The sequence below is a fragment of the Castor canadensis genome, chromosome 5, assembly GCF_047511655.1.
Source record: "Castor canadensis chromosome 5, mCasCan1.hap1v2, whole genome shotgun sequence".
NCBI classification, from domain to species: domain Eukaryota; kingdom Metazoa; phylum Chordata; class Mammalia; order Rodentia; family Castoridae; genus Castor; species Castor canadensis.
The window spans coordinates 80,520,096-80,533,725 of record NC_133390.1 but is presented as its reverse complement, the minus strand read 5'-3'; the positions used below and the strand labels follow the sequence as shown (position 1 = coordinate 80,533,725).

The window sequence follows — 13,630 nt, the reverse complement described above, 5'->3', positions numbered from 1 at the left end:
TCCACTGGCTTAACTCAAGTTTCCTTCAAAATATGTAGCTAAATACAGCTGTTCAGTTAATGGCTTGGAGGTTCTTTGAGAAACAAATGGAATGTTATTTACCAATATTGCTTGTGGTATGTGAATACTTTTGTGTTCTGCCAAGTGCTGTTGGGTCCTTCCTCAGAGCAGCCATGTTGAATGCACAAGGGAGTATTTGGGGGCCCTTAAAATCCTGTGACTTTAACCCTTTCTTCCCCAATTCTCTACTTCCTAGTGGGCAAGTCCTGGGCCGGCGTTGCTTTGAGGCCCGGATCTGTGCCTGCCCAGGAAGAGACAGGAAGGCAGATGAAGACAGCATCAGAAAACAGCAAGTTTCGGACAGCACAAAGAACGGTGATGGTACGAAGCGCCGTAAGTAGATGTAGTGGCCAAGTGGGGCGGGGTTGAGTCTTCTACAGATTCCAGGGCTTGGAGAATAATACTTGAAACATCCCATGCTGAGAACTGAGAGCTTTAGCAGCAAGTGTGACTTGAGGCCCCAGATCCAGTGAGACTAGTACAGCATTAATGGAGACAAAACTGGACTCCAGGTATGCACTGCAGCTTTATAAGGCCAGTAGTCATTGTTAGGATTTCTTAATTCAGGGCTCCTCAAAAGTGACTGTCACACCAGGAGCATCAATATTACCTAGAAAGTGGACAGAAATGCAAATTCTTTGACCTCAAACTTCTATTCCAAACTAGTTGGAAGGCCCCACAACCTGTATTTTGTAAGCTTTCCAAGCAATTCTAATGCTACCTAAAGCTTGAGAACCAGTATCTAGCCTCTTGACATCAATTTATCTTTTGGTTACTAAAATAGCACCTGCCCACCTCATGAGTCAATGGGAACAGTGAAATTTAAGGACACATTTCACAAGGCACAGTCTGGTGGATATGCATATCTGGGACTCACCCAGTCCTAACATCACAGGTGTGACCCAACTGGTGCCTCCATTACCTTATCAGTTGGTTATTAACTTGGATTTTAATCCTTGGAAACTTCTATTAAAATGAAATATTTCAAAGAACATACAATGCAAAATAAACAATAGCAGAGTTTCTCCAATAAAGGTGGTGGGAGTTGGGGTAGTCTATAGCGCTGGCTGTCTCCTCAGCTGTCTCCACAGAGTCCTGGAACTCCAGCTAACAAAGTTTGGAAACATTGATCCACAGATACTTCTAACTTGTGGTGAATTTTATCCTAGAAGGTATTTTGCATAAGCCTGATAGCACTTGCAACAACTATTTTAAAGTACATCACACTATTGATTTACTTTATGAAAACACTCAAGATGTTGTAGAAAGGATTTTGGCTTATCATTGATTAGTATTCAGATGAAATAAACACTGTAATGTACTCTAGAAGAACCTATTACCACCAATTCCTAACTGTTCAGTATGCTCTTCTTTTCTTCCTGGCTTTATCTCAAAAAAAAAAAAAAAAAAACCCAAAACATACGTCTAATTTATATGTATTTCCATTCTAATTTTATAATTTTATTCTTGAGTATGCCTGGGAGCATAGTTCCTAACTCTTCCTGGAGTATTCTAATTACCTATAAATGAATGAATTTCTATAATAACAGATAATCCATGTATTATAGAAGAATCATCTCTACACTCTGGATTCTGAATGAGTACAGTTTCTAATTTTGGAAAAAGTTAGAAATTTTGGAAAAAAATAGAAATTTGGAAGATACATCAATTCCCTCATTTTACCATTACCACCACAATCTCTCCAACATGTACCCACCTCCTCAGGAGATGATTGGTCTAAAAAAAGGAACACAAAACCAATTGTCTTTCCTTTTTTTTTTTTTTTTTTCTGTTTTTGCAGTGCCAGGGTTTGACCTTGGGGTCTTGCACTTGCTAGACAGGCACTCTACCCCACTTGAGCTATGTTCTAGTCCTTTGCTTTTAGTTTGTTTTTTTTCAAAGGGGGTCTAGTGCTTTGGCCCAGGCTAGCATTAGGCCGTGATCCTCCTACCTTCACCTGCTAAGTAGCTGGGATTTCAGACACGCACCACCATACCCAACTTATTTTTGAGATTGAGTCTCATAACTTTTGACTGGGCTACCCTGGAACCAAAATCTTCCTATCTCAGCCTCCCGAGTAGCCAGGATCCTAGGTATACACCACCATGCCTGGCTTTTCTTCCTTGTCTTAACAGGTCTTCACAGATGCACACAGGCAAGACACAGGGGTCCCTACAGTGTTAAGCTGGCCGTTTTCCAGCATCCTGAATTTCCTTCTCGTGTATTTCTCCCTACTGTTCCTATACCTTGTTACTGCTAAGGTTGCATTTAATGTAAAAGTAGTCATCACCAATTAAATGCTTAGGATTAGACTTCTTAATCTGAAAGGTGTTGCTGGTACTGTTTAGTTTTTATATTAAATATTAATATTAAATAATATGCATATTAATGCTTCAGAAATGTTCCCAGGGTAAGACTTGCATGTTTTTCCTCCACTAGCTTTTCGTCAGAACACTCATGGCATACAGATGACATCCATCAAGAAACGAAGATCTCCAGATGACGAGCTGTTATACTTACCAGTGAGTCTTCCTTGGATGTTCATGGTTGCTTCATTTTAACCTTTGAATGACCTTTTACTAAATGATCATCTTCCAGTTATCTGTGATAGTGGGAGAGGAACCATTTTGGTCTGTTGGAACTGCAACTTCAAAGTAACGTAGATGAGGTGACTCATAAACAGCAGCAATTTATTTCTCAACGTTCTGGAGCATGGAAGCCCCAGACAAAAGTAACAGCCAGGTCAGGGCTTAGTGAGAGCCCTCTTCTGAGCTGCAAACTGCCATCTTTGCTTCCTATATATATATGGAAAATGGAAGGCTAGAGCCTTTTCTAAGGTCCCTTTTACAAGGGCACTAATGCTGTTCATGATGGCTACACCTTCATGACCTAAATAACCTACCAAAGGTCCTGTTTTTAATACCATCATGTTTAGGGTTAGGAATTCAACCCAGAGAATTTGGGGAAGATGCAAACAGTTGATAATGGTAGGAGGAAGTAGTGAAATAAAGCACAGAGAAAGCAAACAGATTTTTTTAATCTGTAATTATTCTCTCCCCGCTCCAAAGCTTTGGAGCATATTACTATTGTTAGCTCCTCTACTTATCTTCCTACCCAATCAAAGCTACCATACAAACAGTTTTTACCCAAATGTTTAAAACTAATTTGCACTTCATTATTTGTGAGTGATCACATTATCCTATACAGCATAGACATTCTAATTTAGGCCTAAAATTTTGTTAGAAATAGTTCCAAAAAATTGATAATACAGCAATTAGAGCAACTTGGGTATTATTTCTATTTTTACTGAGACGGGACAGTGTGATAATTCGATATATGTAATAATCAAATCAGGGTTATCAGAACTTCCGTCTCCTCAAACATTAATCATTTCTATGCTTGGGAACTTTGTTTTCTTTTAGGGAGTGTTGTAAAGACAGCCAAGTAAGGCAGAATATTCAATCATATGTGAATAGCCAGAAGGCTTGGCCCAATTATTATTAAGAATATCATTTGCTTCTACAAGAACCATTATTCTCCTCAGGATCACTAATAAGTCACTTTACTAGATTATGATTATAATTCATTGAATTCTTATTGCCTTAGGTCTTTGCCATCTAGAGTGGCAATCAAATTTTGGTGACCACCTTAGTCCTTATGCCATCTAAACTGACATAAGACACAGGCAGGCCAAGAGAACTAACTGAGCTACCGCCCTGGGATTGAAGCTAAAGCAACTCAACAGGTTTGGGTGTGCCATGCCTCTTTCCCCACCTTCCTTGGACCCTGGCCCTTGGGGCTCAGGGAAATAGATTGCCAGTGCACCAATCAGATAGTGAGTCAGCTAAGTTCTTCACGTCTTATTTCTCAGGCTACATATAGAAACTGATTTGTGACTTTTCAGTAAAACATTACCATGATATAATAAGTATTCTAAAAGACTTAAGTTGTTTTCATCTATTGCTATAAAAAAAAACTATTTTTAAAAACTCTATTTTAGTGAAATTTCAGGTACCCTGTAATGAGCAAGAAACAACTGTATCAATTCAGCATGTGTTTAGTGATTGTTTGTTGAGTTATAAGTAGCCTGAACTGTGAAGAATGAGATAGCATTAGGACACAATTCTTACTTTAAAGTGCTTGCCCTCTACAGAGGACACAGAAGAGTTATAATGTAATGAAATAAGTTCCTCAGTAGAATAAAGCATGGAGCTAAAGAAAGGCAACAGAAATAATAAAGGTAGAGACAAGAAGAGTTAAAGTCAGGACAAGCATCTCAGAAGAGAGAGCCCAGAGCTGGAATGAGTAGGAGTTCACCCAACACAAGGCACAGAAAATCTTTCCATTTCTGAATTCTGACAGTTTTTGCTTCTTGTGCTCAGGGCAGGGACTAAGTGAATCAGGTAAAGTGCTTGGGGTCCAGAATTTAAATGTGCACTCACTCTTGGTGTCTTGCAGGTACCCCAAGTATACTGCTTGTCTCTTCCTAGAACTGGCCCTTCTCTTACTTTTTAAAGCTTTTAAAAGACTCTCTTGAAGGGTGGCACATTTTATCACTGCTGAAAAATTTTTGTCTTTGGTGAGATAGTTACAATTGATTCTCATTTTTCCTGGAAGTTATGTCTTATGAAGTTGCATGAGTACTGAATCATTGTTCCTAGGGGAAATACAGCACTAGGTTCCCAACATTGTGTCAACAGATCAATGTGTAACCTTGTTTTGTAAGACTCCCTATTTAATATACTCTGTTAACTCTTTAACACTGAACTCACAGTCAATAGACTGTATCCCATGACAGAATGAAACTTATGTAATGAATAACTTCTCCAAAAGGTACAGTATGGCCGTCTTACACTTAGGGATATTTTAAACAGCAAAATCACTAACAGCACAAAAATATGGCATAGCACTAAGCAGACCATGAAAAGGACACTTGTTCACAGCATGAGAACTGAAACAAGAAAGCAGAATACCTCCTTTTTCACCCTCAGCTGGGAACATGCACAAGTGACTCAAACTGTTTGACACTGTGCATATCTATATGTGACCTCAAAAGTCCCCACAGTGTTTGCAAGCAGGAAAATTTAAAATACAGAATTCAAAAACACTGACTGAGTGACATCTTGAAGTTTTGCAGGTGTTGATTGTCCCTTGCTGTCCTTCTGCTCTCTTACAAAGGTAAGGGGCCGTGAGACTTATGAAATGCTGTTGAAGATCAAAGAGTCCCTGGAGCTCATGCAGTACCTTCCTCAGCACACTATCGAAACCTACAGGCAGCAGCAGCAGCAACAGCACCAGCACTTACTTCAGAAACAGTGAGTGTGCCACTATCGTCCATTCAGGAGGCATGGACAAGGGTGATTGTTTATTTACATCAGCAAGAGGCTGATGGATGGGTAGATGACATCATGAATCAGCAGTCCAAAATCAGTTCAGATGAGTTGGTGTGGCATTTATTTTTCAGATTCAATCTTTTATGTGTCTTACTATAACCATCTCTTTAGGAAGTTTGAGCTGTATTCTAAAATGGAATCAGAAACTAATACTAACAGCTACTAACAATTTTAATAATAATGTATATATTTTAAAACAGAAAATCTTCCTTCATCTCAATGTGTTGTCCTTTTATGTAGCTTAGGCTGGCCTCAAGCTGGTGATCCTCCTGCCTCAGTCTCCTCTAGTCCTGGAATTACAGGCAGGCCCTACCACACCTGGCTTGTTGAGGATTCTGAGACCTAGTACATGGTCATTGGGAATATGTCTGAGCGCATCAGGACAAAGTCATATCATCTTGCCATGTTTTCGTGTCCTTGTTCTAGATTGTCTTCCAGCAATACATTTTCACAAACAAGAAAGATTTCACAACTATATTAGCATAACATAGAACCTATTCATATGTTAAGTTTTACCTTTACTCTTGGATCTTTGATGATGTTAATTGTTTTATGACTAACAAGAAGAGGATAGCTCTTATGAAAGAATGAGAGATTAGCCAATCAGAACTCTGTTTAGACTTATCTTTTAATGGTTAAGAGTAAATCACTTGTTAGTCTAATTAAGATATTGTATGTACACTAGCAGTATTGCCAGTCTTTGTAGGTAAATGTGTATATGCACATTTCAAGCATAGGCAGGTACTCTACTACTTGAGCAATCCCTCCCTCCCCTCCCTCCCCCCACCCCTGCCCCATAATCTGTTTTTCTTTTTAAGTATTTTTCAGATAAAGTCTTGAATTTTTGCTTGGGGCTGACCTGGGACCAGGATCTTCCTACCTGTTCCTCCCACATAGCTGGGATTAAAGTTTTATACAACCAGTCCTAGCTTATTTGTTGAGATGGGATCTCACTAAGTATTTGCCTGGGCCTGGCCTAAAATTATGATCCTTCTGATCTTTGTCTCCTGAGTAGCTGGGACTATAGGTGTCAGCCACCACACCCCTCAGCATTCAGTTTTTTAAGGCAAAGCAAAATGGAGCTAAAAACTATCTTGCCTGAGGCAGAGATGATGTTTTACAATAGAAATGCAAGTGGACCATAATAATGGTTCCTTTCTAGTGTGTTATTAACTACTTTGGGGAAGTAGCTATGGGAAGTGTAATAAAAAGGACCCCTTATTCTTTTCTTAAAATCAACATAAATGTGGTTGAAAAAGCTGGAATGCATCCCTCACAAGCAGGAGGTATGCTCTGAGCATCTGTGGGGTAAGCAGCAGAGAAGGATAAGTAACCCACAGATTCTCTCTTCAAAGGACTTTAAGCAATTTGAGCATTTAAGACCCTTTTTAGCTAGAAGGAATGTCATCATTTACTTTCAGCGTGAAGGTTTTGCATTTCATAGCTATGTGACTTTGTATGTAAGGCTGATCAAAAAGTTTAATTGAGTGCTTCCTTGGGGACACAGAGTATTCCAAAGGAGAATTAGAACTCTGGGCTACAGACAGAATTCTCATTGCCAAACATGGATTCCTTTAGGTATCAGGTAGAAATATATGCTAATATATTCAGGTACAAAATCGATTTAGTTCTTATAAAATCATGTAACAAGGATCAAAGAAACAGAGACCTAGGACATTATTTATAGACCCAAAGGGGTAAGTGCCTTCACCAAGGAGATGTGTATGTATGTCATGGAACTATGAAACACTCCCAAATTACTTTTAGTTCACTCTAAAAAAGTTTAACTCGGCCACAATGATTCCAGGAAAATTGCACATTGTGCTAAACTAGTTCTGTGATTCTATTTCCTATCTTTTTTTTCCAGTTAGCAGAAAAAAGTCTGACCATCTAGCACAGGGATTGGTAAACATTTTTTAAATTTCAGATGTATGGTTATAAACATTTTAGGTTTTTTGGTCCAGATGATCTTTTAGAACTACACAGTTCTGCAGTTGTACTAGATGAACACTGATAGATAACACATAAACAGAGAGGTGGGCTGTTAAAATAAAACTTTATTTATGAACATTGAAATTTGAATTTCATATCATTTTCACATATCGTGAAATATTATTCTTCTTTGTTATTCCCTGTTTAAAAACATAAAAACCACTTGTAACTTAGGGGTTAGATTTGGCCCCTCTCTATAGTTGCCAGTCCCTCTCGTAGATACATAAGAAGCTCTTCTTTCATTGTTCTTGAGGTTCAGCTTTTGTTTGAAAGGTACATTCTGAAGGCTCTTGTGTGGTAGAGAGTAATTAAAAGTTATAGAAAACCCTAAACTGAGGTTTGAGGCACATTTCACTATCTAACAAAAATGACAGCATCCTTTAACAGAGATCTCCTTTGTCTTAAAAGGAAGGCATGCCTATCCAAATATAAAATACAGTTAATGATAGAGCTGTAACCATATAATGCTATCATGGCTGACTTTAGGAGAGAGATGAGAAAAATGGGGCTCCTGCCTTCCCATACTGTACAACTTAATGGTGAATTCCTAACCAAATAATTTTTAATCTTAAGAAAGCTTTAGAATTTGTTCTCAGTGTTGTGTAAGCTAAGAGGGAGGGCAATTTAAAATAGCTTTTATAGATTATAAAACAAAAAGAATTCTCTATTATCTTTGTTTTAGAGACTTTGAATGCCAGGAGGATTAACACCATTCAGAGACATGTGCTATTTGTATTTGTTTGCATGGTGTCCATGAAAATATATACATAGCCTTATGTCCCAATATGTGAGTTATCCAGTGTTTGCTGTTTCTCTGGTTTGCATTGCTCTCTAGGGAATTCTTATTATCTATATTTTATAAAATAATCTATTTCATCAGAGAAGAAAATGCATTTTTAAATTGTGCTAGTAATAAAAAAAGCCCAAAAGATTTTAGGGAGATATTTTTCACTCTTCTATGTGCATGGTCAGAGATAAATAGTGAGGAATTAATGGTTTAATAGTTCCCTGAGGTGGTTATTTAAATGTATCATATGCATGTTTTGAGTTGGTATCTCACAGCTATGATAACTTGTGCATGGAACTCTAACAGACTACAAAATGAAACCTTTTGCAAAATATAGACATTTGGTCAAATTATGCTTTTGTAGCATATATATCTTCAGTAATTGATATGCAGCTATATGAATACCCCAACTGCTGTATTCTTCAGCTGAGTTTTTTTCAACTCTTTTCTTTTCCTGCAAATATTTTTCTCCAAGAAAAAGCATGAATGACTAAACAAAGAAAAATAGAAATCTAATTTCCTGGCAAATCAGCTTGGAAAATACCTATAATAACCTATGATTGCCTTTCCAAAACATAGTACCAATTGTGTGCTGGTAAGGAATCGATTTTGTTTTTCTTTATAATAGAGGAAAAATTGGTGGAAAGGGAATATACTTTCTGCAAGGTGGCAGTCAAATATTTTCAGTTTAATTACTTCTATTAGTTTCCCACTATGTGTTTTCTCTCAGCTTGATTTTCATTTGTGCATGGTTTTCCGTTTTTAAAAATTCCTTTGCAAGTAACTTCATGATCATAGGCTTTTATGGAAAACATTTTACACTGAGTTGCTGTGAATTAAATTATTACAAGTAGCTTTACCTTCATTATTTTAGTTAAATGGTATAAATGTAGGCAGTTACATTTATAGAAGCCAAAATCTAATGCAAGGACAAGGACCCAATTTTCACACTAAACTCTTTGCCTTTATAGTTCTAAGGCACATTGGTTTAACACAGCTGTGCTGAAGCTACTCAATGCTTATTTATAGTTCAGACTCATACATTTTTTTCCTTTTTTTCTTCAACTTACCCACCTTGTTGGTTTCCATTCTGTTTTCAGACCAATATGATTTTGGTATGCTTTTGCTTAGTCTAATTCTCACTTTCTTCTGGGAAATTACTTTTTTTTTCTATAGGATTAATTTTATTTACATTTTAATACAAATCTATGACATCATGAGGTACCTTCAAGTTTCCTTCTCTCTCATCTTGATGACCATGACTCAGTAGTAGTATAAATCAGAATAGGATTTTAAAGACCATAGTCCCAATCCCTCATGCCATAGCTGGAAAAACTGAGTCCGATGAACTACTCCTGTGATATCAAGCCAGTCCATGATAAATCTTTACAGTGTTTTAGCTCAATCCATTAGTTAAGTAGGTTGTAATATTAAAATGAAAGCAAGTATCTACTCCCATTTTTCTGTATCTGTTATCAGTTAATTCATAGTCTTGCTGTTTCAGTTTAGAATCTTACCTTTTTAAGCTCTGGCTGTGGTTATCTTCAAGAATGCTGACTTTTTTTTTTCCCCCTCATGTACCTAAGGGAGAAGTAAGCAATGTTTTCAAGATTGTTAATGTGGAAGACAGCAGAAGACACAAATATCCAAATTGATAGAAATCATTAATACCCTATTTCTAAGTTTTATTAGAAGTTCTCCACATTTTGATAATGTTTGTTTGAAATTGCCTACTCCATATATTAAATAACAGATAAGTTTTGGCAACTTCATATAGTCCAACCTGATAGTTGTCATAAAAATGCACATTTTTGTATAGTTTACAAAGTGTTAGCTTTGAACTTCACAGCTATATTATGACACTTTTAGGAATGAGATCCATTAGCTCTGAATTGGTTATGAAGAAAAAACTCAAAGATTAGTTAAACTCAGATTAAATTAATTCTCTAAATTTGTTTATCTTATTGTAGAACTGGTCTTGGTTCTAGGTCTTAATGTTTTGATCTCTATGGTCTATACTCTGACCAGGACTAAAACTCTAGTTTGACCTCTGCATGTCATCTCTTGCTAGTCTTTCCTGCAAAAGAAGCCACAAACTTTAATATCTGAAGATGTCAAAGTTTTTGTGTTCTAATGGGCAATAAGGTTTTTCCCTCCAAATTTGTATTCTGGAGTATTCTGTTAAGTTGATACCATTTGTTGCTTGTTTACTGACACACAAAACTAACCAAGTAAAAATGGCTTTGTCCTTTGAAAGGAGCAAACAAATATGATTCAAAAAGCCAATCTGGGAAACTGTTCCCAAATAGTTCATGGGGTTGTACAACTTTAGCCAAATAAAAGGGCTTGTTCCTGGCACCCATATAGCATAATTGATTTCTTCATTATGCAGAAGTTGCTTTCATGAGTTTGATATATGCATTTATAGGCCAAGTTTGTGACTGAAAGGATTAAGGTATTATCCGCCTCAATCTGGGCACATACAAAATGTTCATTAATAGTTCTTTACAAATGCATGATGACACACAGCCCCCATACTGATAAGATCATATTTCTTCATACTTCATAGTTTGACTAGGCAAGAAGAATAATGAGGTATAATAATTGGGCAGATGACATTTTGCAAAAGCTTTAAGTTTATTCTTGTTTTTACATTCCCTTTTGCAATTAATTGAGTCCAGTAAACCATATGCCAAGCACTGTACTAACCACCTTGATCTACCTTGTCTCCATAACCCACAAATGAATCACCTTATGGAACTTATTAAAACATAGAGATGTTGGGACCTAATCTGGTCTCAGAAGAGGTCTGGGAAAATGCATTTTAAAATAAGTTCCAAACAGGATTTTGATATATACTTCTGGTTAACTGCAACTGACTTGTCTCATTTGTTTTCCATATAATTCTTGAATAGAAGAACTCTTGAGTAGTTTCAAAGGAGAATAAAAGGGAAGGAACAAATATAGCTTTGGGGGTATTCTATCCTGTCTATACTGTGATCATGAAGGTATGAGCAGTGTGTTTCTATATTCATTTGATTTGGGTATGTGAGGTCCTAAGTCTTCATCTTCTCTTTTCTCTGGTTCCTCTCTGCAGTCTCCTTTCAGCCTGCTTCAGGAATGAGCTTGTGGAGCCCCGGAGAGAAACCCCGAAACAATCTGACGTCTTCTTTAGACATTCCAACCCCCCAAACCGATCAGTGTACCCATAGAGCTCTGTCTCTGTATTTTGAACGTGTGTGTTTGTTTTGTTTCCGTGTGTGTGTGTGTGTGTGTGTGTGTGTGTGTGTGTGTATGTGTGTGTGTGTGTGTGTGTGTGTATATGTGTGTGTGTGTATCCGGCCCTTATAAACAGGACTTGAAGACACTTTGGCTCAGAGACCCAACTGCTCAAAGACACACACCCACTAGTGAGAGAATCTTTTGAAGGGACTCAAAGCTTTACAAGAAAGGACACTTTCTGCAGATTTTGTATCCTTAGATTCAGCATTGGTTGGACAGGAACCACTGTGTATGTCTGTGAGCTTTTTGTTTCCTGGGAGGGAGGGGATCAGGTAGAGAAAGGGGCATTATGATGTTTATTGGCACCTCTTTCTTTTACCTTCTGTTGTGTTTCAATAAGTAAGTAAGCTTTTGAGCAGGTCTCAAACTTAAGATGTCTTTTTAAGAAAAGGAGAAAAAATTGTTAATGTCTGTGTTTAAGTAAATTGTAGCTGACTGAGAGACTTGGTCAGGCCCTTTTAATGCTGGTCATGCAGTAATATTGCAAAAAAAAAAAAAAAACCTAAGGTGTCAGATATACTGCTGGGCAGAGAGGTAATAATTACGTAAATAGCCAGTATTGGGGAGGGGTTCTTTTCTTCTTTTTGAGAACTTGCATTATTGCTGTCCTCTCCTCAGTTAGAAACAGGTAGAAAGTTTGTTAACTTCCTGTGAGATCCTATCTCTGCCATCATGTTTTAGTGTCTGATATGATAATATGCTTTGCATATGAAACCCTAGAGACCTAACCCTACAAACTGTTGTTTAGACCCCAAGACAGGTAAACTAATTCTGTAGTGGTAACAGGAAGATAAAACCATCCCAGCAATATTACCTCCAGGTGATTGTTTACCATTGTTCAAATGGAGTTCAAAGTCCTCTCACCAAAATGGAGTTCCTAGCCTCAATCCTATCATAAAAACAGCCAGATTACTGATACTGTTTCAATGCATTTATTAATAGGTTGTGATTAAGTGATGTCTAAGCAGACACATGTTAAATTCAATACTCCTGGCCTAGAAATTATTGATAGAAAAGGTAAATGATTTTCTTTTTTACTTTTTGTCTTGACTCAAAGAATTCAGAAAATCTGTTTCTTTCTATTTTAAAAAACTTTAAAGTAATTGTATAAAGGCTTCAAAATCCCCTCCTCCCATCTTCTCACACCAGATCACCAGTGCTTCATTCTGTGTCACCAAGACAATGATTTATTGTTATTGAGGCTGTTGCTTTATGAATGTGTGATTTTAATTTTCAATAAACTTTTGCATCTTGGTTTATCTTGCAGTTTTTGTTTCTGTCTCTCTTGCTTCTCCCCTGCCCCCTTAAATCCTAGAAAATTCTCACATTGGTGCTTGAAGTACCATACGTTAGTCTAAAGAACAAGAGTAATAAAGTAGTCAACTTGGTCCTGTCCACATTTTTTTTGTCTGTCAGTACTTTTTTTTTTAAAGATTTTCTGTATCAATGTCATCAGTCTGAAAAATTAATCATAATGCCTAAGCCAACTTAAAACATATTTTAGCCTTATGACTGCTTGATTGCATTCTAGAACACTATAGTAATGTTTATTGATGTTGTCTCAGAATAAGGCTCAAATTGTGTCTTAAGTTGTCAAATTTACTAAGACAAATTTAAGTTAAATTTAAATTTATTAAATAATTCATAAGAAATTATTTGGCCAGAAATCTATACTGGGACTTATTGTGCCATGTTTTCTTTTGTTAAAAAAAATTATGATATGTTCTGAGCTTTGAGTAATTGCTGTTGTTAAACCTTCAAAAGAAATTGTTCTTAATGAAACTATCCAGCTAGCATACAAAATTACTCAAGAGAAAAACATCTTTATGTTTGATATAAAAGTATATTTGCAAAATCAGATGGTCTTGTTTCTTTTCAGAGTGTTTTCAGTTATTCTGATAAATTAATTCACAAATCCTTTCAAGGATTGGTGAGTATGTTTAGCTTTTTTAACACTTCCTTTTATTTTCAGAAGTTATTTTTTTTTCTTTAAGCCTATTATGTAAGTTCTTGATGTGTTTTTAGGGACTTTTATATAAATGCCCAGATTTAAAATAATGGAACATATTTCACAATTATGGTTGACCTACTAGAGAATCAACACTGCCCTTTCTTT

The 13,630-nt window shown here is 36.7% G+C and overlaps 1 protein-coding gene across 12 annotated transcripts in view; it reads left to right on the top strand.

Annotated features, from left to right (window-relative positions):
- Nucleotides 1-13,630, top strand: part of Tp63 (tumor protein p63) — a 213,115-nt gene that overhangs the window by 185,992 nt on the left and 13,493 nt on the right. For 5 of the 12 annotated variants that reach the window (XM_020153945.2, XM_020153946.2, XM_074073544.1 and 2 more), the window contains 3 exons: nt 257-393; nt 2,500-2,582; nt 5,239-5,375. In XM_020153945.2, the coding sequence (XP_020009534.1) occupies nt 257-393; nt 2,500-2,582; nt 5,239-5,375 (357 nt within the window). Of the gene's footprint in view, nt 1-256; nt 394-2,499; nt 2,583-5,238; nt 5,376-11,329; nt 12,781-13,630 lie in introns of those variants that run through there. The other 7 variants (XM_074073543.1, XM_020153947.2, XM_074073539.1 and 4 more) reach the window with 3 other exon arrangements.